The sequence below is a fragment of the Myotis nattereri genome, assembly GCF_964212035.1.
Source record: "Myotis nattereri genome assembly, chromosome: 14".
Taxonomy (NCBI): domain Eukaryota; kingdom Metazoa; phylum Chordata; class Mammalia; order Chiroptera; family Vespertilionidae; genus Myotis; species Myotis nattereri.
This window is the reverse complement of record NC_138089.1, coordinates 34,938,914-34,965,964: the sequence shown is the minus strand read 5'-3', so window position 1 is coordinate 34,965,964 and position 27,051 is coordinate 34,938,914. Positions and strand designations below refer to the sequence as shown.

Below are 27,051 nucleotides of genomic sequence, written 5' to 3'. Positions count from 1 at the left end.
CTCTGCCTGAAAGCTATTTACAGAAACTGGATCTCAGAGTTGCAGGGAAACTTAAAATTCAAGACCCGCCACTCCACTAATGCTTGAATTCCTTCTACAACACTTCTACCACGTGGCTGCCCAGTGCAGATCTGACTGCTTTCCGTGAGAGGGAACACACTACTCTTCCTGACAGCACAACGGCTGGAAAGTGAAACCTATTTTTAGCAGATATGCAAAAACTAGTGGTTGAAAGTGTGGCAAGGAATGGGATTTTTTAATATACAATTTCAAATTCTCTCTCCACAATTACTTATCCATCACAAAGAAGAAAACAGCAGTGTCAAAACCTGGTGAACTGGGTGATCAGAGTTAACAGCACCAGCGATGGGACAAGCTGGCAGTGTGTGCACTGTGAAGAACAGCACTTCTGTGGTGTTTACAGCCAGAGACGTTCCTGAATCGAATCAAGAGGAAACCTCAGACAACTCAAAATGAAGGACTTTCCACAAAATAACTGGCCTGTATGTCTCCAAAGCGTCAAGGTCAAGAAACACAAACAAAGGCCACGGATATATCCAGTTTAAGAGGGGCCTAAAGGGACATCAACCAGTTGCTTGCATGATCCTAAATCAGGTGAAAAAAAGAGCTATAAAGATCGGGATAACTGACAAAATATGAGTCCTGTGGTAAAATAATATTAGTTTATCAGTGTTGTTTCCTGACTTTGACCACGTTGTGTAAAGACTGTCCTTGTTCTTAGAAAATATACACTGATGTATTTAACGTTAAAGGGATGTGATTCTTGCAATTCCCTTCCACATAGTCAAGGGGGGAAAAGTGTGGTCACATGAGAGTGGGGAGAAAGAAATATAGAATGAATGATAAAATAAGTAAATGGAACAAACCAGTAACAGCTAGTGAATCTGGGTAAAGAATATATGAGAATTCTTTTTACTATACTTAAAATTTTTCTTTATGTTTGAAATAATCAAAATTAAGTTTACCAGCCCCCTCCAAATAAGGTCACATAATCTTTATGCAAGAATACTGAAAAATGTGTAAGCCGGCTTTCCTTGAAGAATTCAGGTGCACACTCATTGAAACGGACATATTTCAGATTAAAATGTCTCAAGTGAACCTTTTCTGAATTATCTATACCACATCCAGGTTATTATGTACTAAATGTCCTTAATTATTTCACATGAATTTTTCTCTCTTCACCTCTGTTTCTGCATATATCCACTCCTAAAAAAGAACCCCCATATTAGAATACCCCAAGGCAACAATGTTGGACAGCTGGAGTGCCCCAGGCAGTAAGGCATACATGTTTTACCCTGGATCCAACTAACAACTTTAACCACGACATTCCTGCAGCTATGTTTTAGTGCATGTATTTGTATGTGTGTACTGTTTCTATAAAGTATGCATGAGTATATATAAGAAGAAGAAGAATATATGCTTATTTTTATAATCACTTTTACCTATACTTACTCACTTTGTAAGGAATGTTGGTTCATTGGTACCATCTTGGGAGAGGGAAGGGAGAAATAATGTGGCATTGTAAATCAAAATTCTTTAAACATAAACATTATTGACCTAATCATTTCTTAGTGATAATTTACTATTCAGAAATAATGCCACAAATGCACAAAAATTTCTGAACAAAGATGTTCTTAATGTGTACACATATATATTCACATACACACACACACACACACACACACACACATTTTTCCTGTTTCTACAGTCATCAATAACAAAGGTAGAAACAGCAACTACCAGTTGTTTTTATCATCCTGTTACCATGGATTCTGCCTGCCAAATGAAGTGAAAGAAACTATTTGTAGGAGTGAAAGGAAGCACTGTTTGAAATAGTAAAATGCTATTAAAGATCCATGTGTCAATGAGGCACTTAAATAACTATAAATCATACTTCCTTACAATATCATATTACAAAGCCACTAAAGAGAATGAGTTAAATCTATAAGTAGAGAAATGGAAAAATGCCAAGATATAGTATTAGGTAGGGGGGAAAATACTGTACAACACATGTGTCATAAAATCCCCTTTTTGTTTAAAAAGAGGGGGGAAAAATGAGCCTTGAAGTATACCAAACTATAAACAATTATTACTTCTGGGTACAGATCTACAAAGTTTTAAAAGTTCTTAAAACAATTCTATAATATTTGAATTTTCCCAAAAACCACTATTGCTTTACAAGTAGAAATAAAAATCTATATTAAAGTGGTCAAATTTAAAAGACTGTGCAAAAATACAGAACAGCCACCACTTTACAATACTTAAAAAAACACACACACACTCCAGCCCAACTGGCATGGCTCAGCAGCTGAGCATTGGCCTATGAACCAGGAGGTCAGGGTTTGATTCCCAGTCAGGGTACATGTTCAGGTTTCGGCTCCATCCCCAGTGGGGGGTGTGCAGGAAGCAGCTGATCGATGATTCTCTCTCATCATTGATGTTTCGCTCGCGCTCTCCCTCCCTCCCTCCCTCCCTCCCCCCTTCTCTTTCTCCCTATCCCTTCCTCTCTGAAATCAATAAAACATACATTTAAAAAAAGCACACTCTGACAAATAGGTATTCTTATTTGTTTTTTAGTAGCAAAATTATTTTTATTTCCCAAATAAAATCCTACTCAGAAGCCTATTACAAAGCTGAACCGAGGAGGTGGGCTCCACACTGAGCCTCTCACTCTTTGACTTTTGAGAAAACTTGTATTCAAGGAGTCTGGGAAATGTGAATAATTCAGCAAACCAAGCAAGATGTGCCTTAGGGTTAAGGGAGCTTAACCACAGCACACATGGGTGCCTGAGTCAGCTGCACCTCACTTTCACCGTTTCTCCATAGATGGGAGAACTATATCCATTATATCAAACATGTCTAAAACACCTATCTCACCAATTCCCCCACCCTCACTCAGGTTCCTTTACCGTAACAGCATAGTCATTAGCAGGTACAAATGCCCCTTCAAACTAGACCTTCATCCCTGCTTGAAAAGCCTGAAGGGATGTAAGTGTTCTGTCATAAGCTAGGCACATAAATGATGGCTACCACATTTTAAAAGACTTAAGGAAGCCTAGAGGAATAGGCTAAAGATTTAAAATAAAAATCTGAAAGGATCCAGTACTGCTACAGCCCTCCACCCACTGACCCTCTGTGCAGATACAGCCCTTGCCTCCGCCCTGGGCCTAGGTGGGGCTACTTGGCATCTTTGGTTGACCACGCTCTTACCTTGGACTTTGCATGCCAAGTGAAGTGCAGGAAATTTGTCTCACTGGGTACTAACAGGTTAAAGGATAGAGCGTAGTGACTAACAAGGTCATTTCTCACATAATAAAGTTCTGCATCGAGACCTAGAAAAAAAATAAAGAAAAAATAATTAAACTCCTAAAAATACTCTCAAAATCATTAACCATCAGTATTTCAAGCACAAATAATAGAGTGAAAATAAAACTGATGCACACACACATCGCAAATGTCTCCCATTGTGCTGCCTTACGAAGCAGGAAAGACACCGGGCTCCATCAACACCCACAAAGATGAAGAAACGGGTCCCAAACAATTACGTAGTTATCTGGCTAAACACAGGGTGCTGGAGCCAGAACTCTGGTAACGAACACTCTTCCTTTTGGACACAGTGCTTCTCAGAGTAACGCCTACAAACACTAGCCCCTTCTCCCCCCAGAACTGAGGGGGATTTAGGAAGAGAGTCAAATGGAAGGAAGAAAGGCACCTGGGTGAGAACACTGGTGTGAGCCAAGGCCTCAAGCCCCCCAGCCAGAGAGGACCTCGGCCTGCAGCCTGCTCCACAGGCATGACGCCTGGCGGCTCTGCAGCACAGACCACAGCACACTCACAGCAGTTGTTGCACAAACATACATCCTCCCCCCTACCTGGACTATAAGGTGGAGCAAACCATGTTTCTCCTTGTATTCTCACACAGTTTTCTGCACAAAGTAGGTGCTCGACAAATACTTGTTAAACAACGAGTAGTACTTCAGATAAAGGAGAAATAATCGGGACGCCTGAGAAATGCTGGGGAAGTCACTCAAATTTCACTCATTCCCACACCATCTTCTTAAACAGGGCCACATCCAACTTCCAACACATACCACATTCTCCAATTTTGTCATACTCCTTCATCCTTCATGCATTTAATATTTTTCTTTAAAATTGATTCAATTTTTAAAACAAAAAATTTAAAGGCCTAAGTTCATCACTTTCTTGAATAAAAAATCAGTAATAACTGTGAAAAAATACAAGGTAACTGCCAAAAAAATCAATCAAAAAAATAAAATAATATTACTAAATTCTAGCTAAATACTAGTGTCCATCAAAGAAGTGGGCTTGAGCCCTTACAAAAAGGGGGTGGGGGAGTTAGCAAGTGTTTAAGAGAGGTAAAGAATCAAACAGAGACTTTTCCATGATAATCCAAAATAACTGAAAGAATAAAAGCAGGGAGTAACTTTCTCTCAGTTGATTTATTATTGTTTAAAGTTGTGTTCAGGTGTCCCTCTAGTAATGCATGACGTATGTATTTCATGCATTGGAGGGGGAAAGATACAGGTAAACCAACTGAAATGTAAATTTCATATTTACTGAGCCTATTCATGGGTCTCACACCTCTAGGTATGCAGAGGAGTCAAGATGGGGGTCTCACACCTCCTAAGAGAGGAGACATAGAAACAACTGCTGCAGGCACTGTTCCTATAAAATTAATTTGTCTCATTTCTGAACTAAATCTAATATAATCATCAATTCAGAAATAAGATTTGAGGCTTCCACAGGGGAAAGCTGCTGCACTGGCTGGGTAGCACTGTTTTATTAATCCTATAGAGCAGTGGTTCTCAACCTTCTGGTTCCTCATGTTGTGAGCAACCATAAAATTATTTTCATTGCTACTTCATAACTGTAATGTTGTTACTGTTATGAATCGTAGTGTAAATATCTGATATGCAGGATGGTCTTAGGCAACCCCTGTGAAAGGGTCGTTCGACCGCCAAAGGGGTCGCGACCCACAGGTTGAGAACCACTACTATAGAGGGTACCGAAGGCAATGGGAGAAGGTTAGAGGTCTTCAGCAAAAGGCTCTGCCTGCTGGCAGGACAGGAAGTGCCAGCAAACATCTGGAGGGAGGATTGGAGGTGCTACAGAAAGGGAGAAAAGGAGGAGAAAGGGGGTGATAAGATGGGAGAAAGGAGGAAAAGCAACAAGAAAGCTGGGAACAAAGAAAACAGTAGCAATCACAATAATTGCAATTTTAATTGCAAATAGCATAAATTGATAGGTTAAAAAAAAAGAAGAAAAGCAAAGAAGTAAATGAGGCACTATTAATAAACATGAGACAAACTAGAACTTAAGGTGAAAGACTTTACATTAATAAATCCATTAATATCAAATTTATTAATAAGAAAAGTGTCTTATTAATAAAAAACATAAAAAGATATAATAGTACAACTAACAAAAGAGTTTCAAACAGAGAAAGCAAAAACCGATAGAAAAAAAAATCAAGAAGAAACAGACAAATAAGTCCACAATAATAGTTGGAAACTAACAGGCTCTCAGAATACAACAGATCAAAACAGATAAAAATTTAGTGTGAATATATGATTTGAACAATACAATGTGGGACAAGAAACAAGGAGAGTTAATGAATTAGACCATACACATTAAAAACAATGGATTCTAACTAGAAATAACACAGGTTACCTTTTCTGATCAAATACCATGATAAAGAAATTAACCGTAAGATAGAATAAAGACAAAAGATGATTATTTGGAAAGATCAATTAAATAGTTAAAACCTTTGCAAGACTGATTAAGAAAACAAAGAGAAAATACAAATTACCAATATTAGGAACAAAGAGGGAATATCATTACAAATCCTACAGATGTTAAAAATATAAAAAGATTATAAAGTTTATAACAATAAAGTCAATAACATATAAAATAGAAAAATCTTTGAAAAACAAAATTTACCAGAACTGACAAAGAATTAAAAATCCAGATAATTAAAAACCTTTTCTCAAAGCTCCAGGTCCGGATAAATTCTATCAAACATTTAAAAAAGATATAATACCAATCTTACATAAACTCTTTCAGAAAATAGCTGAAGAAAATGCTTCCTAATTCATTTTATGAAACCAGCATCACACTGATATTAAGACCTAACGAAAACATAAGAAAATTATAGACAGGCATCTCTAATGAACATAGGTACAAACATTCTCCATAAAACATTAGCAAACTGAATCCAGCAATATATGTAAAAAGAATAAAACATCATGACCAAGTTTATATGAAAGGTTAACCTTTAAAAATCAACATAATTGATTTATTAAATTCTTATTTCTAAGATCAGAAACAAGGCAAGGATGTCCACTTCATCATTTCTACTCAACCTTGTATTGGAGGTCCTAGCCAATGTATTAAGACAAGACAAAAAGCATAAAGTTAAACCATACACCTATTCTATGACCCAGTAGTTCCACTCCTAGGTAGTTATCCAAAAGAAATGAAAACATATGTCCACATAAAATACTTGTACATGAATGTTTACAGCACTTTTATTCAGAATAGCCAAAACTGGAAACAATACAAATGTCCATGTTGGATAACCAATTTTGGTATATTTGTACAATGGAGTACTATTCCGCAATAAAAATTAACTATTGAGGCTTTGTAACAAAAGGGGTAAATCTCAAAGACTGTATGAGTGAAGAAAGAAGCTATACACAAGAGTATGTACTATATAATTCTATTTACATAAAGTTCTAGAACAGGAAAAACTAATTGATGCTGATAGAAATCAGATAAGTGTGACTACCTGGGAAGTGGGGTGGGAGGAAGACTGGTGAACTCATTGCAAAGGGGCACCAGGGAACTTTCTGGGATGATGGAAATGCTCTATTTCTAGTTGGGGTAGTGTATGCATTTTCCAAAACTCAAACAGCTATATTAAATCCGAGCATTTCATTACATGTAGTAAAGTTTGCCTAAAATTTTTAAAAGAAGGGGGAAAAAGGAGTCAACAACAGATTTTACCTCTTTGTTCTAATCTTAACAAGCTTACATACCACAGAATGTTACTAGCACTAACATAAAAGTTTTAGGAAAACTAATTAACCTCACATAATCAACAGCTTCCGAATTTATACTTTAAACATCTTCCACAGAGAAAAAGAACGCTGGTCCTAATAAATAGCAGTTATATTGTTATTACTGGTAATAATAACAGCAATGTGTAAATATTTAAGTTTCCCAGACACAGTTCAAAGTATCAAGAACATACCTATAGGAGTTCTGTAAATCCAACTGCCTAAAATAGCTAGGTTAAAAGAGCTGTAAGTATAAAAGAAATAAAGAACAAAAGGAGAACACATCCTCAAGCCATTCACTCAGTCATTTAGTAATTTGTGGTTTATGTCCTACTTGAAATTCTCTAAATTCTTACCTCTCGTGAAACTGATGGATACAGCTAATTCCCTTTCCAACATCCTGGGGACATCTGTTCTCCCCAAATTGCTCAAGGTCTCTCCTGTTCTACCAACTCAAACTCTGGATAGAAACCATGGTTCCTAACTAGTAAACATTCTTTGGAACACCTGTGAACAACTTCACGACGTTCTAATTGATGGCTCGGCAAAGGTTGGAGTCTGTAACTTCCTTAACCTTAAAACCTATCTGGACTGCAACTTTTGCTGGCATGCTTACTACCTGGTCATCCATCCATGATCCCTTCTCGTCAATGACCCTTCTGTATACTGTCATCCCCTAATGCCACTGTGACATCCATAATCACCTCACCTTCTTGAAGCATCACTGGTCCTGTAGAGACCGAAGGACCCATTCTCCTACCCTCAGTGGGCACTGCCCTGGATCCCTATGACCTCTTCAGACGATTATCTGAGCACCCTTATTAAAAGTCCTGTTTCCATTTAGGCACATGCCATCAAACTATGCCACCTTCTATCCTCCCATTATCTTAGCTACCTCGTTCCCTGAGGACTCTGGAAGCAGTTTACTAGTATAAGGTTTCTACACATCCTTCTCCTGTGACTTAATGTGACAGACTCCAATGTCCCTGAGACCAACTCACTCTCAACCTGTCCTTCAATGGTCCTTTTATTCTTCAACGCCAACAACTTTTATCCAAACCAAAGCAATCCATTTCTATGAACAGTAACAATATATAAATTGCTCCACCTCCCAAATCTTGAACTGTATATCTCAATAGCTAGTAGCTCTTTAGCTCCTCCCCTTTATTGTTGTTACACTAGCTGTTCTCTAGGCTCATTTCTCCAGTGTCTATAATCCTCTAGTTTCTCCCATTCTATTATACCAGTGGTCGGGAAACTGCGGCTCGCCAGCCACATGCAGCTCTTTGGCCCCTTGAGTGTGGCTCTTCCTAAGCCTTAGGAGTACCCTAATTAAGTTAATAACAATGTACCTACCTATATAGTTTAAGTTTAAAAAATTTGGCTCTCAAAAGAAATTTCAATCGTTGTACTGTTGGTATTTGGCTCTGTTGACTAATGAGTTTGCCGACCACTGTATTATACCAATTATTTCTCATTTTCTTCTTACCAGCCTCAATACCAATTACTTCAGTTACTTATCAGTACTTGAAACTTTTCCCCACCAGCCTATGTCAGATAAGCATACGCCACCATAAAAACACCCAATTTTGAACTGACTTGATTCCCCTACTCCGTGTTTTCTCTGGTGGTATAATTGAATACTGCATAATCCTGGATGAAGCCATTCCCACAAATTAGAGTCAGTACAAAACCATAACTACTATCCTCAACAAATAAGTTAACATTTATAAGCTGCTGACAGTTTGGAGCCCTGTGACCCACCAAAATATACTGAAAATTTGAAATTCACTGCAATTGAGGTATTGAAATTGTAATGCAATCGCTAAACAAGTTGCTGTTTTCTGACAACAGATTTTGAGGACATTTGTTTTGAAATAAACATTCTTTATTAACTAAGGTAGTTAACTCCTAGTTGGAAAGAGTTTGAATTTTTTCAAAAAAACCATTAAAATGAGATGCAAAGTTTTGCCTATCAAATTAGCAAATATAGTCTGTTCTGTCCTAAGACAGGTTCCTGTAAAAACTAACTGGCTTATAAGTGGTTAGTAAATAAAATAACAATTGCCCATGTAACACAGAAATTGTGTGGGCTACCATTTGAATTTTCCCAGGCAAGGAGAACTGGAAATGCTGGTAAAGAAGTACAATTTTCAGTGGGAAAGGGAAAGAAAGACCCTTACTCGGCTCAGATGCTAGCAGGCAGGAGCCCCCTCAGCCCTATTTTAAGAAAACTAAAAATGAGCACTTGAACCCAGAGCTTCCCGCTCAGAGCACTGCCAGCCTGTGCATGGATCCTGGATCCCAGCAAGCTGTATTTCCTCTTGTGCCATCTCTATGGCAGCCCCAGCAGCCTAGAAAGGTACCTTCAACTGCACTATTCCAAGGCAATGCAAGCCAGCAATTTCCATCCTGTTGTGTATTAATATCTTTAACTCTCCTCTGAGGCAGCCTCAGCCACTATAAGTGTTTTGACTGGGCTATCCAAGTTATCTCATAAGGTACCAATTATACTTTTGTTAGTACTTGTTTGAAAATTGCAGAGGTCTTGAGTGGTTTACCCTTAACCTTATTTTTCCCATAAAGTCTGTTGTTTTTAGTGAATAAGTAATCTTAAAGGCATTTTTTTTTAAAGGAATGTATTTGATGTAGTAACAGAAACACTTATATTCTTTAAATATAATATTAAATGTTAGGCAGGGTATGGTAAGTAAGCAATTTGTGAATATATATCAAAGTTCTATAAATATTTATACTCTTTGATCCAGTAATTCCACTTCTAAAAATCTATCCTAATGAAACCAAATATAGATACAAATTCTTATATAAAAAGGTATTAATCAAAGCAATATTTAAAATTGAAGAAAAGAAAGAATATATATGACTGGCCTTCGAGCATTGATTAATAAACTATAATGCATCCATAATAGAGAACAATAGTTTTCACAGTTTCTCTTCTTTGGAGGAGAAGAGATGGTACCCCAAGCCGCTATATCCCTTCAATCAAATCCTCCCTGTTCATCTATGTGACATATTGAGCTTCCCCTATAAAGACAGGCTTTAAGGACCAAAAAATACTGAAAAAGACCAGGAAGCCATGAACAGCACTACTGTAATAAATTTTAATGAACTGGGTTTTGCTTAGAGTGCAACATTAAATAAAAACAGGTAAGATACGAACTGCATACAGCAAATTTTTAATATGTCTGACTTAGGATAGTTCTTACACATAACAAGTAATAATAAATATCCAGTGGATTAAAGTTAAAAGCATATGCATATGTACAACGTGTGTGCTCCATTTCTCAAAAAAGAAAGGAAATACCAAAATAATATTAACAGTGGTTAATGATGAGTGGTGAATTATGGGTTACTTTTATTGCATGCTTTTGTTTTTTTTCTTCTCTTAGCTTTAAGTTAACTGAAAAAAATCATTTTCAAAAAAGTTTAAAGAAATACACATACAGCTGCAGCAATTAACTAAACAAAAATCCAATTACTGCCTAAAATAATACATAGAGGCCAGTAGGAGCTAGAGAAAACCCTCAAACATCAAAACACAATTGAAAAAAAAAGCACACCATTACATTGATAACGGTAACATCTATGATATATCAAGATTAACACTAGTAATAATAAGTTATTAAAACTTTCCCTTAAAGTACCCAAATATACTAAAAGGTAAAATTTGGCAAGGCACTATGAACTGAAGAGAGAACATGAAAACTCAGAAAGAATTTCCAAACTAATCACTGACAATAGGATTGAGATGAAAATTCTTAAACTACCCATCCTCACTATTTAATGAGAATAACATGGGAAAGAAACCTAATTATGGAGACAGGCCATCTTCATGGATTGGAAGACTTACTATTTATTGTTAAGGTGGCAATACTACCCAAAGGGATCTATCAGTACAATCCCTATCAAAATTCTAACCATCTTTTTTTTTTTTTTTGCAGACATGGAAAAGCAGATTCTCAAATTAATATGAAATTGTAAGTAGCCACCAAGAGCCAAAGAATCTTGAAAAATGAGAACACAATTGAAGAATTCACACTTCCCCATTTCAAAACTCACCACAAACCCACAGAAACCACAACATTGTGGTACCAACATAACTAGGACATGCACACCAAGCCCAGAAATAAGCCTATATATTTCTAGTCAATTGATTTGTGGCAAGGATGCCAAAACCATTTAATGGGGAAAGAATAGCTTCTTCAACAAATGGTGCTGGGAGAAGTAGCTATTCACAGGCAAAATAATGAAATCAGACCATTACCAAATACCATAAATAAAAACTAATGAAAATAGATCAACAACCTAAATATAAGTCGTTATGCTATAAAACTCTTAGAAGAAAACATAGGGCTTCATGACTTTGGATGTGGCAATGGATTCTCAGATACAGCATTAAAAGCACGAGCAACAGTAATAGATAAGTTGGACTTCATAAAAATTAAAAGCTTCTGTGCATCAACATTATCAAGAAGGTGAGAACAACCTAAAGAATGGAGGAAAATGTTCGCAAATTATGTATCTGATAAAGGCCCAGTATCCATAATATATAAAGAACTCATACCTCAACAACAAAAAGACAACTCAGCCTGGCCAGCATGGCTCAGTGGTTGAGCATTGACCTATGAACCAGGAGGTCACGGTTCCATTCAGGGCACATGCCCGGGTAGTGGGCTCAATCCCTAGTAAGGGGTGTGCAGGAGGCAGACAATCAATGATTCCCTCTCATCATTGATGTTTCCATCTCTCCCTCTCCCTTCCTCTCTGAAATTAATAAAAATATTAAAAAGACAACTCAATTACGGGTAAGGGACTTGAATAGACGTTTCTCCAAAGATACACAAATGGCCAACAAACATATGAAAAGATGCTCAACATCATTAACCATTAGGGAAATGCATATCAAAACCATAATGGGGTATCACTTCACATCCACTAGGATATTGTTAATTAAAAAAATAAAAATAAATAAACAGAAAATACCAAGTGTAAGTGAGGATGTAGAGAAATTAGAACCTTTGTACACTGCTGGTGGGAATGCAAAATGATTCAGCCACTGTGAAAAACAGTTTGGTGGTTCCTCAAAAGTTAAACAAAGAATTACCATATGACCCACAATTCCACTCCTCGATATACATCCAAAATTGAAAACAGGTACTCAATCAAGTGTATTTATACATGTGCTCATGATAGCATTATTCATAATAGTGACAATGTGGAACTAGTCCTAATGTCCATTGACAGATAAATGAATAAATAAATTGTGGTGTATATATAGAATGAAATATTATTCAGCCATAGAAAGGAATGAAGTACTGATACATGCTACAATGTGGATGAACCTCTAAAACATTATGCTAAATAAAAGCCAGACACAAAAGGTCTCATACTGTATGATTCCATTTATATGAAATATACAGAATAGATAAATCCATAGAGATAGAAGGCAAATTGGTCATTGCCAGATGCTGGGGGAAAAGGGGAGTGAGAAGAAACTGCTTAATGGGTAAGGAGTTTTACTTTGAGCATTGGAAATGTTTTTTAGTTTGATAAAGTTGGTGGCTGTACAACTACACATATACATACTAAACGTTATTGAATTGTTCACTTTAAAGTGATTAATTTTATGTTATGCAAATTTGACTTCAAAAAATTATTATTTTTTAAAAAGAAAAGAAAAAGGGTTGACCCCTGACCCATAAATGGGGAGGGAGTATAATAAAACCGGCTTCCAGAGACGTGAAAGGATTATGAGGAAACTATCACTTATGAGAGAAAATGAGGTTTCAGTTAAACTGAAGAGAAAAAGAAGCACTATGAAGAGTCAGAGACCTCCAAACAAAACTGGAGCTCCGGAGATGATAGTGAAAGATCAGCAGGAAAGAGGACAGAGCAGGTGAGGTAGAGTGGGTAGAGGGAGGGAAAGGCCTCTGCTGGAAGGCAGACAGGAGCAGGAGTGGACAGCTGTGGATTGACGAGGTAGCATTTTATTAGAAAGAACAGAAGTGTTCTCTTCTAACCTAGTTGTTCAATTACCATCACCAGGCTGCCAATTCCAGCAAAGTAGGAATGTTGCTCTCTTGTTAGAAAATATGACATTTGTTCATAACTTCAAACATCCAAAATCCAAGCTGAAAAACCAAAGTTATTCCTGCAAAACTCAACACCCATTAAGAAAAATTCTTTTTTCCCTAGACAATCCTAAGTTCAAACTTAATTCAGGCGTGTATTTATTCTACATGACCTGGCCTGTCTAGCTCAAGTTCAAATCATTTAATAGTTCAAAATTTTTTCCAAATGATCTTAAAAGTTAACTACATAGCCCTAACCAGTTTGGATCAGTGGATAGAGTGTCGGCCTGTGGACTGAAGGGTCCCAGGTTCAAATCTGGTCAAGGGTATGTACCGGTGTGGGCACATCCCCAGTGGGGAGTGTGCAGGAGGCAGCTGAATCGATGTTTCTCTCTCATTGATGTTTCTAACTCTCTATCCCTCTCCCTCTCCCTTCCTCTCTATAAAAAATCAATAAAAATATATAAAAAATTATTTATAAAAAAAAAGTTAACTATGTATTTCCCAAAGCTACAACATTGGTTGTTGAGTGTCACTGAGCAAGCCGTCTCCCTTTATAAAAAGAGCGACCTTTACAGCACTTGACGAAATACATTCCAGGGAGTTGTTCACATGTCTGTCTTCCCCAATACCTCACAAGCAGGGTTCAATCTCGGAACTGGTAGCTACTCAAATATTAGATGCATGAATGGCTGGCTGTTGGTAAAAGTCAACTACATCAAAGATGGATTCTGAGGAACTGAATGAAATGGATTTTCTCTGTGTGCTTTTTAAATTCAAAAATCAGTTAAGGCAAGAAGATAAAAGTGATGTCACAGAAAGAGAACTAAAGCAAGGTTTTGTTAATCAGTAGCCGAGTGACTTTTGGCAATCAATCATTTAACCACCTTCTCCAGGCATCAATTTTCTCAACTCTAAAACGAGGGAGGTAAACCAGATGATGTTAACGTCCCTCCCCAGCCACAAAATCCTATTATTCTATGATATCATCCACTGTTTCCAAATGTCAGCCAAAACTCCATTATTCTATGATATCATCCATGGTTTCCAAATGCTAGTCAAACTCAAGTAAAAAAATGTATTTAGTCAAAATAATCTAGGTTCTGAGGACAGTATGGTATATGAGCCAGAGGGAAAAAAGCCAAAATCACTTAATACGTATGAAATCATTAAATACTCTACAGTTTAACCGTCGCTAAAAGATAATATGGAGCTCTTATTTCAATTTTTTTCTAGTTTATAGAAATTAACACGCTGAAACAGATATAATAAAATAATTTGTCCATCAGAATCTAATAAATCTATAGTCAAATTATACCAAGAAAATTAGCTGAGACCTAATATTTAACTAGAAAGGGCATGTCTTCATAACCAAAAAAGAAAAGGCACATAAATCTTCCATCGCCATAGCTGTTTAAACAATAATCTTGTAGATTAAATACAATTTTTCATGTAATCCTCTGTTCATTCAGCACTGGCCTCCTATCCTTCTCAGGTGACCTGAAGTGCCTTGGTAGAGCTGGGTTGAGGTGTATACATGTACACACAGTGAGTATAAAAAAGAAATAAAGTGAGTTTCTAAGAGAAAGAAGATATGCAGGATCAACAAGAGAAAACAAGGTAAATATGTCACCCCCCTCCACGCCCTCCCTCCAGGAGGCCTCCACATCTCCTTCCTAAGACTGGACTAGCCTCCTCAAAGGAAAGGCAAGTGGACCCATCCCCTTTTAGACCCTGAGAGGTAAATGGGGAGTCAGTTTCAAGGAAGGGAATCTCCTGATCCTCCCAAAAAGCCCGGCATCTGCAGTCACTGAGCACCTTTCCTCACTTGGCCTCTTCAGGAAGAAAACATGATATGAGGTCAAAATCAATAGTTCACTTAAAAACAATCCACTGGAGTGGCTCATAGTTACCACTGCATTGACAAACCAAGCTACAGGGTGCAAAGATCCACTTAGTAAGCATCTGCGCCCCCGCACCCCCCACTCTTTTCCAGAGATTATATTTCAGATCCCTGAAAATGGAAGCCCAAAGCTGTCCACCTCCCTAATACCTGTGATAATATCATCTTTGGAAGAAGTTATGTGAAATCAGAGGGAAAGCAAGGTCACTTGTGATTTCAAATGGATGACTCGGATGATGCACTGTCACCTTCCCTATGGGAAAATACTACGGCAGTTGGAGAAGAAATTACAGAGAGAGCTGGACACTAAAATACAGGATCAGGGAACAAGATTTCACCTCCAATTAATATATCTGTCATTTGTTTAAAAACCCATAAAAGAATTCCCACAAAGTTGTGATTTGTACCACAACTGCACAGATGTTAAAGCTGATTCCCAAATCCTATCCAAGGATAATAAGGAATAAAAACATAACCCATGATCTCCAGCACTACAACATAAAATATGACGCATGCCCTGCCATAGTGCCAGAATGGTTCAGTATCTGGTAAAAAGATACTGGGAAAGCCCTGGCTGGCTTGGCTCAGTGCATAGAGCGTTGGCCTGCGGACTGAACTGGTCTCCGGTTCAGTTCAGGTCAGGGGCACAAGCCCAGGTTGCGGGCACGATCCCCAGTAAGGAGCATGCAGGAGGAAGCCAATCAATGATACTCTCTCATGATTGATGTTTCTATCTCTCTCTCTCGCCTTCTCCCTTCCTCTCTGAAATCAATAAAAATATATATATATTTTAAAAAGATACTGGGAAATAATTTGTCAGTGGTTCCTGCCCTATAACAGAGATGCAGCAATTTACACATAGTTTGACATAATCACCATTCAACTTCTTTCACAGGCAACTCCTAACAGAAGCAGGCTCCACACAGTCAGCTGTGGAGGCCATCAGTAACTTAGAGTTTGCTGTTACGTTCATGGTCTCAAAGCACAATGGAAAACTCACAAACACGTTTCTCCCTGCCAGCAACAGGAAGCACTGCAAAGTGCTAACTTGGAGTCCAGATCCAAAGCTACATGAATTATTTTCTCAGGCAAGTCACTTAGCGCTCTGCTAGAAGTCAGTTCCATGAAGGCAAGGATCTTTATTTGTTTTATTCACCAGAATACGTCCCATACTCCCCAAATATAGCCTAGTATACACTCAATAAATAATTGTTCAGTGAGTGAGTGATAAATGTTGCTACTAAAGGCACTCAATCGACCATGTGATATCTAAATGACCTCTCTTTTTAAGACTCTATGATTCTAGTTTGCATCCAAAAACATACAAATCCCCCACCAATAACTAAAATAAGTTGTTTTGAGAATTATGTAGCATTTTCACATACATCATAGCAACTATGGTAATACACATCCTATTGTTGGTTGAAAAGCATCTTAATATGAAGAAACCCACCCACACTCAGAAACATTAATTACTTGCCTACACAAATAGTAGGAGAAGATGGAATTAAAACTCAATATGCAGATTCCAAGTCCAATACTGTCCCACACCATGTTATCTACTATATACCTATACTTATGTACCCATGCATGCATGCATACAAAGCCTTGGAATTTTTTTCTTTAAATTTGACTAAATTCTCTCCTTTAACAAATAATTTAAGGAGTTAAACAACTGTGGGAAAGATGCAAACAATAAAAAAGATAATCCTTGGTCATTTCCAATTCTGGACCAAATAGAATAACAGGACCAGATTAACCCTCTCATCTGAAACAACCAAAAAACAGACAAATTATAAGGAGTTCATAAAGAAAATGACAGCTATAATATGTAGGACAAAGAACCAGGGTTACCCTCCAGCCTTCAGCTGAGTACTGATCAGAGCAAGCACAGAAAAAGGATAAAAGGTAAGTGTCTAGACAGCCGTGGGCAAACTACGGCCCGCGGGCCAGATCCGGCCCATTTGAAATAAATAAAACTAAAAAAAAAAAAGAAGACCGTACCCTTTTATGTAATGATGTTTACTTTGAATTTATATTAGTTCACACAAACACTCCATCCATGCTTTTGTTCCGGCCCTCCGGTCCAGTTTAAGAACCCATTGTGGCCCTCGAGTCAAAAAGTTTGCCCACCCCTGGTAGCACCTACACAGGATCTGAAACATTGCCTATTCCCACCAGCCAGACTGGAAAGCCTCATGATTCACAGGTCACTGGAGAAAGGACACAGAATAGACTTGACTAAGTAGTGGGGGATAATTAGACCTACACTGAGCACGGCTCCTGTGCTACCTAACAAGTCTTACAAGCAAGACCTGAAAGCATCAAACTTTTTACAAGTAACCTAACTGAATCCTAGAACAAAAGCCAAGAATATTTAGCCCGGCTAGAGTGGCTCAGTAGTTGAATGTCGACCTATGAACCAGGGGCTCATGGTTGGATTCCCAGTCAGGGCACATCCCCAGGTTGTGGGCTTGACCCCCAGTAGGGGAAGTGCAAGAGGCAGCCGATCAATGATCCTCTTTCATCATTGATGTTTCTCTCAATAAAGAAAGATATCTTTTAAAAGCCAAGAATATTTATACAAATACAAAAATATCCAGCACCCACCAGGAAAAACTCACAATGTGTCTCATCCAGTCAAAAACTACCAGGCATGAGAGATTGAGAGATAGATAGATAGACAGATAGATAGGTAGATAGATCAATTGAAACCAACCTAGAACTGGCTCAGATGTTAGAATGAGCAGACAAGGACATTTCAACAACTTGGAAAAACTATAATAACTGTAATCCACATGATCAAAAGTTAAGTAGAGACCTGAAAGATATAAAAAGACCCAAATCAAAGTTATGAGATGTATGAGATGAAAAAATACACTGGATAGAATTAACAGCAGGTTAGGCATTTCAGATGAAAAGATTAGAAATTATATTTCCCAGCTTTTAATTATTGGAAAAGACCAGAATCTCCCTTGAATACTTCATACCCTTTAACTGGAGTGTGTACCAAGAGTCTCCTGAGAGACTGCTATGTGCCAAGATATGAGGTAGCCTTAGTGCAGTAGAGGAAAGAGAATGTGATGGGTACAGTGACAGGGATTTGTTTGTAGAGGGTATAGAGTACTATGGAAGCCAAGATGGGGGCACCTTACCCAGGGAGTGGGGTACAAGGAACAGAGTCTTGGGGAAATTAAGCAACTTCAAAGAAAATAAGCTATTAAAAACTAATTTATTTAAACTTCCATTCATAAGTATACGTTCAGTCCAATTCCCCTTTTGAGACTTATCAGACAATGAGAAATGATCAAGAGAATGATGACCCCAGTAAGGTATAAGACAGTGAATAAAAAAAATAAAAAAGGTAGGATTCATTCACTGACCTTTTACTGAGCATCTAATACATACGAGGTTTTAGGTGCTAGGGATATAGAGTAGAAATATAAATAAGGTCTCTACTCAAAGAAAATAAACTTTCCTATGGGAGGGAGGGGGTATAGAAACAACAAAAGTATTAATTGCTTAAAATAAAACAGGGTGAGAGAACAAAATGGCACAACCCTAGAAAGGCAAGGCTCTGAGAAAGTGGCATTTTCAGTTGAGATCAAGAAGGCTCCAACCATGTAAAGATCTGGGAAAGTATGTGAGGCAGAGCAGCCATCTAATGCAGACCCCAGGGTGAGAAGGAGTGTGGCCCCAGCTAACTAACCACATGGCAGGGTTAGGAGAGTGTCAGGCAAGAGTCTCAATATAAACATTCATTTATAAACCAGGAAGACATGAACAGCCTAGGCATTTGATATGTACCAATTATTGTTTATTTCTTAGGTATAATAATAATTACTATAAATTTTGAAAGTGTCTCTATCTTTTAGAGATACACAATAAAAAGTTTTACAAAATTTTATGTCTGGGTTTGCTTCAAAATAATTGAAGTGAAGGATGGGGAAGTGAGGGCAAGGGAGCGGATTGGGGAGTGGAGTGGTATAGACAAAACAAAATTGGCCATGAGTTATTGTTTGAGATTTTCCATAATGAATGTTTTTTTTAAAGCAAACTTATTTAAAAGATCAGGAGAGTATTTATAAATATAAATGCCCCTACTCAGGAGTTGTTTTTTTTTAGGGTAGAAAAACTATTCTGTATGATAATCTGGTGGATACATGACACTGTACATTTGTCAAAACCCATAGAACATTAAGAACCTTAAAGAACGCAAATTTTTAGAAATTCTGTAGGACAAGCATGTCAAACTCAAAGGCTAGCACAGATCAAATAAGCAAGGTTTAAGTTTATGTGGGCTGCAAAAAAACGAAAGCTTAAATTTTCATAGAAACGTAGGTTTATTTCGATAGAGACATGCTGAATACAAAGGGCTGAAATAAATGAGTCATCGTTAACATAAAATAATAGAACATTTTAATAAAAATTAATATTTTTTCTTGAACTTAGTTTATCAGACACTGAATAACTGCACATATTAATAAGCGCAATGCAAATAAACCTACTTTTCTTGTTCTCCAAAAGCAAAATATGTCCTGTTATGCACACCAAACAAGTCATACAAGACTAATGATGTGGCAATTGGTGCTAAAATATTTGCTGCTAGTATTAATGGAGAGAAACGGTGCACCTGTGCATAAGGGCGTAAGATAAATGAATGCAACACGATTATAGTAATCAGTCATTAGCGAACGTTGTAGTTCGTTATTAATAATTATGTATAACAGGATATTGTAAAAATTAAGTTACGAAATTTTTATTAAAACGTTTCTTACATACCATTATATTGTCGGGGCTGCAAAAATATTCGTTGTGGGCCACATGCAGCCTGTGGGCCACGAGTTTGACATGCTTGCTGTAGGAGGTCAGTGAATGCAGAATGAAATACAGAATGTAACAGATGCCCCCTTCCAGAACCAGCTTTTGTCGGACTCAGATGCACCCATAAGTTTTCAACAGGTGTCCCTGCAAGGCCCCCAAAGTCCAAGAATCCCATGCACAGTATACAAAACTTACTAAGTTTTAGGTGCTTATTATGTGGGGTACCCATGCCTTTGTCTAGCAAAAGGCCCTAAGGCTTTCACACACAAAAAGGTTGAGAACCACTGACATTACCCTTGCCAGCAACTTCCTAGCTAAAAACTGAACTGCTTTTGCTCTTAAACCTAATGGTACTATCTCACTGCAGTCATTTGGTTTCCCTGCAAGGACACAGCCACTACCATAAGCAAATAATAAATACCACCAGTGAATTTCACAACTCTGGAAATTGTAACAGGCACCCCAAAAAAGGGGTGGAAAATTATGTGTAAGCTTCCTTTAAGCTAAAGAATGAAAAATAAACTGTCAATTAACTGATGACTCTCCATTGACTGTAAAATGGTTCCAATTTCAGAGATGTTCAAATGTAGAAAAACTATACATTTTACAATCAATGAAACATGGCATTCAAAAGGTTCATTAGCTGTGGCCCATCTCGGATCTCCTAAACAAACTGCTCAGAGTAGGTCTAGGAATCTGCGTTTTGTTTATGTCCCTCGGATGATTCTGGCCAGATAAAAGACTAAACTGCTAACCTTCAGGGGCAGCACAATAGAGAAAGCATGTGCTCTGGAGTCACAGAGCCCCAGACATCTCTGTGACCTCCAGCAAATTCTATAATTCCCCAGAGCCTCAGCTTTATCTGTACAAAAATGTCAATGCCACCTAACTCCTACAGTTGGCAAAAGAGAACACACGTGAAGTACTTGTCACCCAGCAAGAGGTGCACTAAAACAGACGTATTTATACAAGAACATATTTATTTATGAACCAGACATAACTTACTTCTCTTAACAAATGGGACCTATGAAATTACTTGTCAGAAATATTCTACGATTCACACTGTCCCTCGCTAGGCACAGTAAAAAGAATCCTTCGATAAGTATGTATTATGTAACTCAGCAATACGCATGCATTTTTCTTTTTTTGGCACATTTTAAGAGGCCCAACATAAATGAAAGCTGTTTAAAAACATTTTAATTAGAAATATTATACTTGATTTACATCAAAAAGAATAACACCCCCAAAAAGCATACTTTTAAGTGTGATATAATTTCAGAGTAGCTAATGGCTCTGTTTCATGTCCAACTTTTTGTGTGCTTTAGTTTTAGTTTTTGTAGAGCTGGCGAGTTTTTTCAGCACACTGGCATAACTGCATTAAAACCCCAAAAGTAATGCTGTGGAACTCCTCAGTTCACGGTGCTCGAAGAATACCTCCATGTTTTCATTTGTTTCTAAAGTGACTCTTAAAATCTGAAAAGTATTTTAGGCAGCACCTTCAGAACTGACTAGTCAACTCAGGATGTGACTCATAGGGGACAGGTTTAGTTATAATTGGATAGAGTTCTCCCACATGTGTAGCACGAAGAAGGAAAAAATAACTCAAAACCCACAATTGCACAATGTCTCACTCAGCCTTGCTCTCCCAATGAAGAACACATGGATTCAAATTGATGCTGCGTCAATGCCACCCACCCCACCCAGAAGGCCCAGGGTGAGGAGGTTGCTGCAGGGTGCTAACCCACCTCCACCAGCACCTCACCTCCTGGGGGTTTCAGCAGTGGTAGGTTATGCCAGACTCAACAGCAGAGAGGACACCCTCGTGCCCTCCCACACCGAGCACTTGGCCTGAGGTTGAAGAGGAAAGAAAGATGCTGGGAGAAGAGGAACACATGGCTCATCTCATTTTTCTTTCCCTCAACCACTTCCCAAAAAGAGAGAGTCCTTCCATTCAGCTGCCCAAATCTGAAAGCCTGGATTCCTCTCTGACTCCTCCCTTTTCTTTAACCCTCAGGTCTCCACTAAGTCTCCTACAAACTCCCTGTAAATTCCTCACAAATCCATCCCACCCCTTCAACTGCCCTAGTTGATCCCCTTATCACAAGGCTGGCTTTGTCCCAGTTCCCAGATCCAGCTTTTCAGTCTACAAACCCCCATTCTCACTGGGGCCAAAGCTATCTTTTCTATAACTCAGTCCTGACTGTGCACACTCCTTTCCTAAGTTCTTCAACAGCTCCTCATTACCTATAAGATAAATTCAAATTCCCAATCCAATCTCAACCTACCTCCCAGCGTTATATTCTACCACTCTCTGACTTCGCCAATTTTTTTCATCCTTAATCACATTAGGGGCTTTCTACTCCTTGATTTCACACACCTCTGCTTCCACAGGACTACGGCTTTGGTCATACTCTTTTCTCTGCCTAGCATGAACTGTTTCTCTTTTCTGCCTATCTAACTCATCCTTCAAGATGACACTCAAATGTCTCCTTTCCTGGAACACCTTTCCTGAAATCCTCTAAGCTTCTCCCCTCCCTCCTATAGTCAAAAGTCATCTACAATAACTTACTTATATCAACCAGCAATATAACTCTTATGTCAGTGTTACAGTCATAGATATAACAGTCTTCCCTACAAAATTCTAAGTTCCTCAAGAAAAGTTTAATAATTTCGAATCACCATTTTCTACCACAATATAGGCTTCAAAATTCTTCACTGGGCTGATATGGAGAGCAATGACCTCAACTGGCATTGACCTGATTTTAAATAAGATACGAACAATGAATGCTTAACTCTTCCAGGGGAAGCAAGTTGTCCAAAGCGAAATTCTAATTGGTGGGAGGCAGGGTCTATTCTTAGAAGTCCCTCTGACCACTACAGATTCCCTATCACCACCAATACTGCTGTCATGACCAGTTTATACCATACCCCCCACTCACCAGCATGTTATTCCTAAACCTCAGCACTGCCCCAGCCACATGCCACTTGCACAAGCTCTGGACTTCAGGAAACTCACTTAGAGACCATGGGAGGATGCAGATAAGGATCCGGACTACAGCAAGCACATGTGGCAGCAGCCTTGCAGATTCTACTCTCTGGGTATTTTGGTGAATCGCTCCTCCAGAGTTGACAAAGCGACAGTAGGGATTCAGGACTCAGGCAGGACTTAGTCAAGAGTCCTCGCTAGCCCAGGGGCCCAGAATCAGAGTCCTCATCAGTAAAAGGAAGAAATGGATGCCTAGAATGCATCCATGTTAAGAAGAGTAAATGAGAGCAATGAAGCAGGGCCCTGGGGCACATCTGATGAAAAGCTCCTGAGGCTTTGAAGTCTCTGGACCAATGGGCTTCCATCAGGACTGCATGTCCACTACCAAGGAACTGGGCTGGTCACATACCTACTCGCAGTCTGTTTCCTCATCTGTAAAGCGGAAATAACAGTACATACCTAACACGGTGACTATCTTAGGACCTGACACAGACAAAAGATCCACTCGTCAGCAGCTTTCTAAAGTGTTGGCTGCTACTTCAGCCACCACTACTGGTCTTCACAGTGTTATTACCAAAAACTGCTACACAGCACGTTAGTTCTTCAGTAGTCAAAGCCAACCCTACGTGCCACTTACACATTAGGGAATGACCGCTAGCCTTTATCCCCATTTCCTCCCAAAACGCCCCTAAAATGATAGCAATGAAAGCATAAAGGCATTCAACCACAAAGACAAACAGAAAGGAAAAAAAGACAACGACACATGGTACATTTCAACAACTTTTGCAATAAGTTAAGCAGTTGAAGGAAAGGTCACTGTCCCTCAGGACTCCTGAGGGGCTCAGCAATGGAGCCACCAAAGGCCTGACAAAGGGGGAGCTTCTGCAGGAGGTATTCAAAGCAGTTGGGCCCCCAGGCTCAGCAGGAGACCTAAAATTGTTTCTGAAAAAACTGAGCCACGTTGGCAGGAGCACTGTAAACAGAAGTCAAAATCTAACCCACACCCAGGCTGCTGGTGTATCGCCAAACATACCAGAGGCAGGAAATTGGAGGTGTCTTCCCTTAGACACTAGTCCCAAAAAGACATGAAAGTGCTGATATGTGGGGTAGATTCCACCTGCACCCCAAGAGTAGTCAAATTAGACCACCAGAGCTCATGCACACACACACATGCTTTCTCTTACCTAATCAACTTTTCAGCATCTCGCTCTTAATAACAGACTGCCAAGGGTCACCAGACATTTATGATATAAACAAACGTAAAAAGAACCCTGAAATTAACAGCACACTGGAGGAAGCAGAATATTAAAAACATATTAAATATGTAGAAAAATTAAAAACAACATGCACACACACCTCAAAGATAAGGGAAGATAATCCTATATAATAAAAGAGTAATGTGCAAATTGACCGAACAGCGGAACGACTGGTCGCTATGAAGCACACTGACCACCGGGGGGCAGACGCTCAATGCAGGAGCTGCCCCCTGGTGCTCAGTGCGCTCCCGCAGGGGAAGCGCCGCTCAGCCAGAAGCTGGGCTCATGGCTGGTGAGCATAGTGGTGATGGCAGGAGCCTCTCCCACCTCCACGGCAGCACTAAGGCTCCCTTGGGGAGCGGGCCTAAGCTGTCAGTCGGACATCCCTCGAGGACTCCCGGACTGTGAAAGGACACAGGCCAGGCTGAGGAACACCCCTTCCCCACCCCCCACCCCAGCCACCCCAAGTGCACAAATGTTGTGCACTGGGCCTCTAGTACATTTATAAAATAAGAATAAAATGGAAATGGACACAGAGAACAAAAAGAGCTTATAGCCCTGACCGGTTTGGCTCAGTGGATGGAGCGTCAGCCTGCAGACTGAAGGGTCCCAGGTTCGATTCCGGCCAAGGGCATGTACCTCGGTTGCGGGCACATCCCCAGTAGGAGGTGTGCAGGAGGCAGCTGATGGATGTTTCTCTCTCATGGATGTTTCTAACTCTCTATCCCTCTCTCTTCCTCTCTGTAAAAAAATCAATAAAATACATATTTTTTAAAAAAAGAGCTTATAAAATTTAAAAACATCATTAAAATTTTATTTTATTTTGTTAATCCTCATCTGAGAATATTTTTTCATTGATTTTTACAGAGAGTGGAAGGGAAGAGGAGAGACACAGAGAGAGAGAAATACCAAAGTGAGAGAGACACATGGTTGCCTCCTGCACATGCCCTGACCAGGGCTGGGGATAGAGACTGCAACCAAGGACTGTGCCCTTGACCAGAATCGAACCCGGGACCCTTCTGTCCGCAGGCCAACGCTCTATCCACTGAGCCAAACCAGTCAGGGCAAATTTTTAAAAATTAAAAACTTGGGAAACAAAATTAAGAAATTCTCCCCTTTTACCACCTCTAATATAAAAATATAAATAAGAAGCAACATAAGTTAAGAAAACCTGAGCATCAATTCCAGGAGATTCAATAACCAAACCAACAGACATCTCAGAAAGGAAGAACAAAAAGTGGAGGGTAGGAAATTATCAAAGAAGTAACCAACATTTTTGAAAACTGAAGGATATGAGTCTCTAGACTGAAAGGGCCCAGACAGACAGAAAGAAGGAAGGACCCACACAAAAGCTTATAAATTTCAGAACACCTGAGAAAAAGATTTAAAGAAATAAACAAAGAAAAAAAAAAGGAATCTATTGCTTTGAATTTTCATCAGAAAATCCCTTAAGGCCAAAAAACTGTGAAAATGCCATCAAAATTGTGTGTGTGTGGGGGGGGGGGGGAATTATTTTCAACCTAATACACTAAATTCAGCCAAATTACCTATAAAGCATGAAGACAGACAGACACCTTCAGACATGCAAGGCCTCAAATAATTTACCTCCCATGCACCCCTTCTAAAGAGGATGCACTTTAACAAAACAAAGCAAACCAAGAGAAAGGAAGACAGGAGATCTAGGAAACACAGGCTTCAAGAGAGAAAAGGAACAGAAGTCACAGGGAAAACAATCCTGCTGTCCAGATTGGAATAAGAGGATGGGAGACTCTGGAGGGACAAGTCTGTAAGGGGAAATCAAGTACAACTGATAAATGATCTGATGTGCTACCTGAGGGAAAATCAAAAGGCATTTAACATATTTCTTGGAATATTTGAGGAAATGTAGCCATAGATACATATAAAAAAAACTAATCAAAAAGTTTAAGGGGCAATTAATTGCCCTAGCCAGTTTGGCTCAGTGAATAGAGTGTTGGACTGCAGACTGAAGGGTCCCAGATTCAATTCTTGGTCAAGGGCACACGCCCCGGTTGCAGGCTCCATCCTCAATAGGGGGCATGCAGGAGGCAGCCGATCCATGATTCTCTCTCATCACTGATGTTTCTATCTCTCCCTCTCTCTTCTTCTCTGAAATATATATATATATATATATATATATATATATATATATATATATATATATTTTATTGATTTTTATAGAGAGGAAGGGAGAGGGATAGAGAGTTAGAAACATCGATGAGAGAGAAACATCGACCAGCTGCCTCCTGCACACCCCCTACTAGGGATGTGCCCGCAACTAAGGTACAGGCCCTTGACCGAAATCGAACCTGGGACCTTTCAGTCCGCAGGCCGACACTCTATCCACTGAGCCAAACCAGTTAGGGCAAAATATATATATTTTTAAAAATTAAAAGGCAGCCCTGGCTAGCTTGGCTCAGTGGATAGAGTGTCGGCCTGTGGACTAAAGGGTCCCGGGTTCGATTCTAGTCTAGAGCACATGCCTAGGTTTGGGGCTTGATCCCCAGTGGGGGCCGTGCGGAAGGTGGCCAATCGGTGATTCTCTCCCATCATTGAGGTTTCTCTCTCTCTCCCTCTCCCTTCCTCACTGAAATCAATAAAAAAAAAAAACCATATAAAAAATTAAAAGGCAATTAATTACTTGCTCCAGCAAAAAACAAAAATATATAGGGAAAGAAAATATAATCATGGGTCACTATTTAACTCAGAAATGAGCAATAAATATATACACAATAATGTAAATATTGACTGCTGGTTTTACCAAAAATTGTTACATAACTATATTGGGGGGATTGGGGAAGAGAAGAGGGCAAGTACTCAGTTATGATACTAGGAAGTCAAATACTTATTATACACTGATTTGGAAATACGAAAG

The 27,051-nt window shown here is 38.9% G+C and overlaps 1 protein-coding gene across 1 annotated transcript in view; it reads right to left on the bottom strand.

Annotated features, from left to right (window-relative positions):
• Window positions 1-27,051, bottom strand: part of RYK (receptor like tyrosine kinase) — a gene marked incomplete at its 5' end in the record, with an annotated part of 85,501 nt that overhangs the window by 55,772 nt on the left and 2,678 nt on the right. The window contains 1 exon segment of the mRNA XM_081105996.1: window positions 3,232-3,353. Coding sequence (XP_080962122.1) covers window positions 3,232-3,353 — 122 coding nt within the window.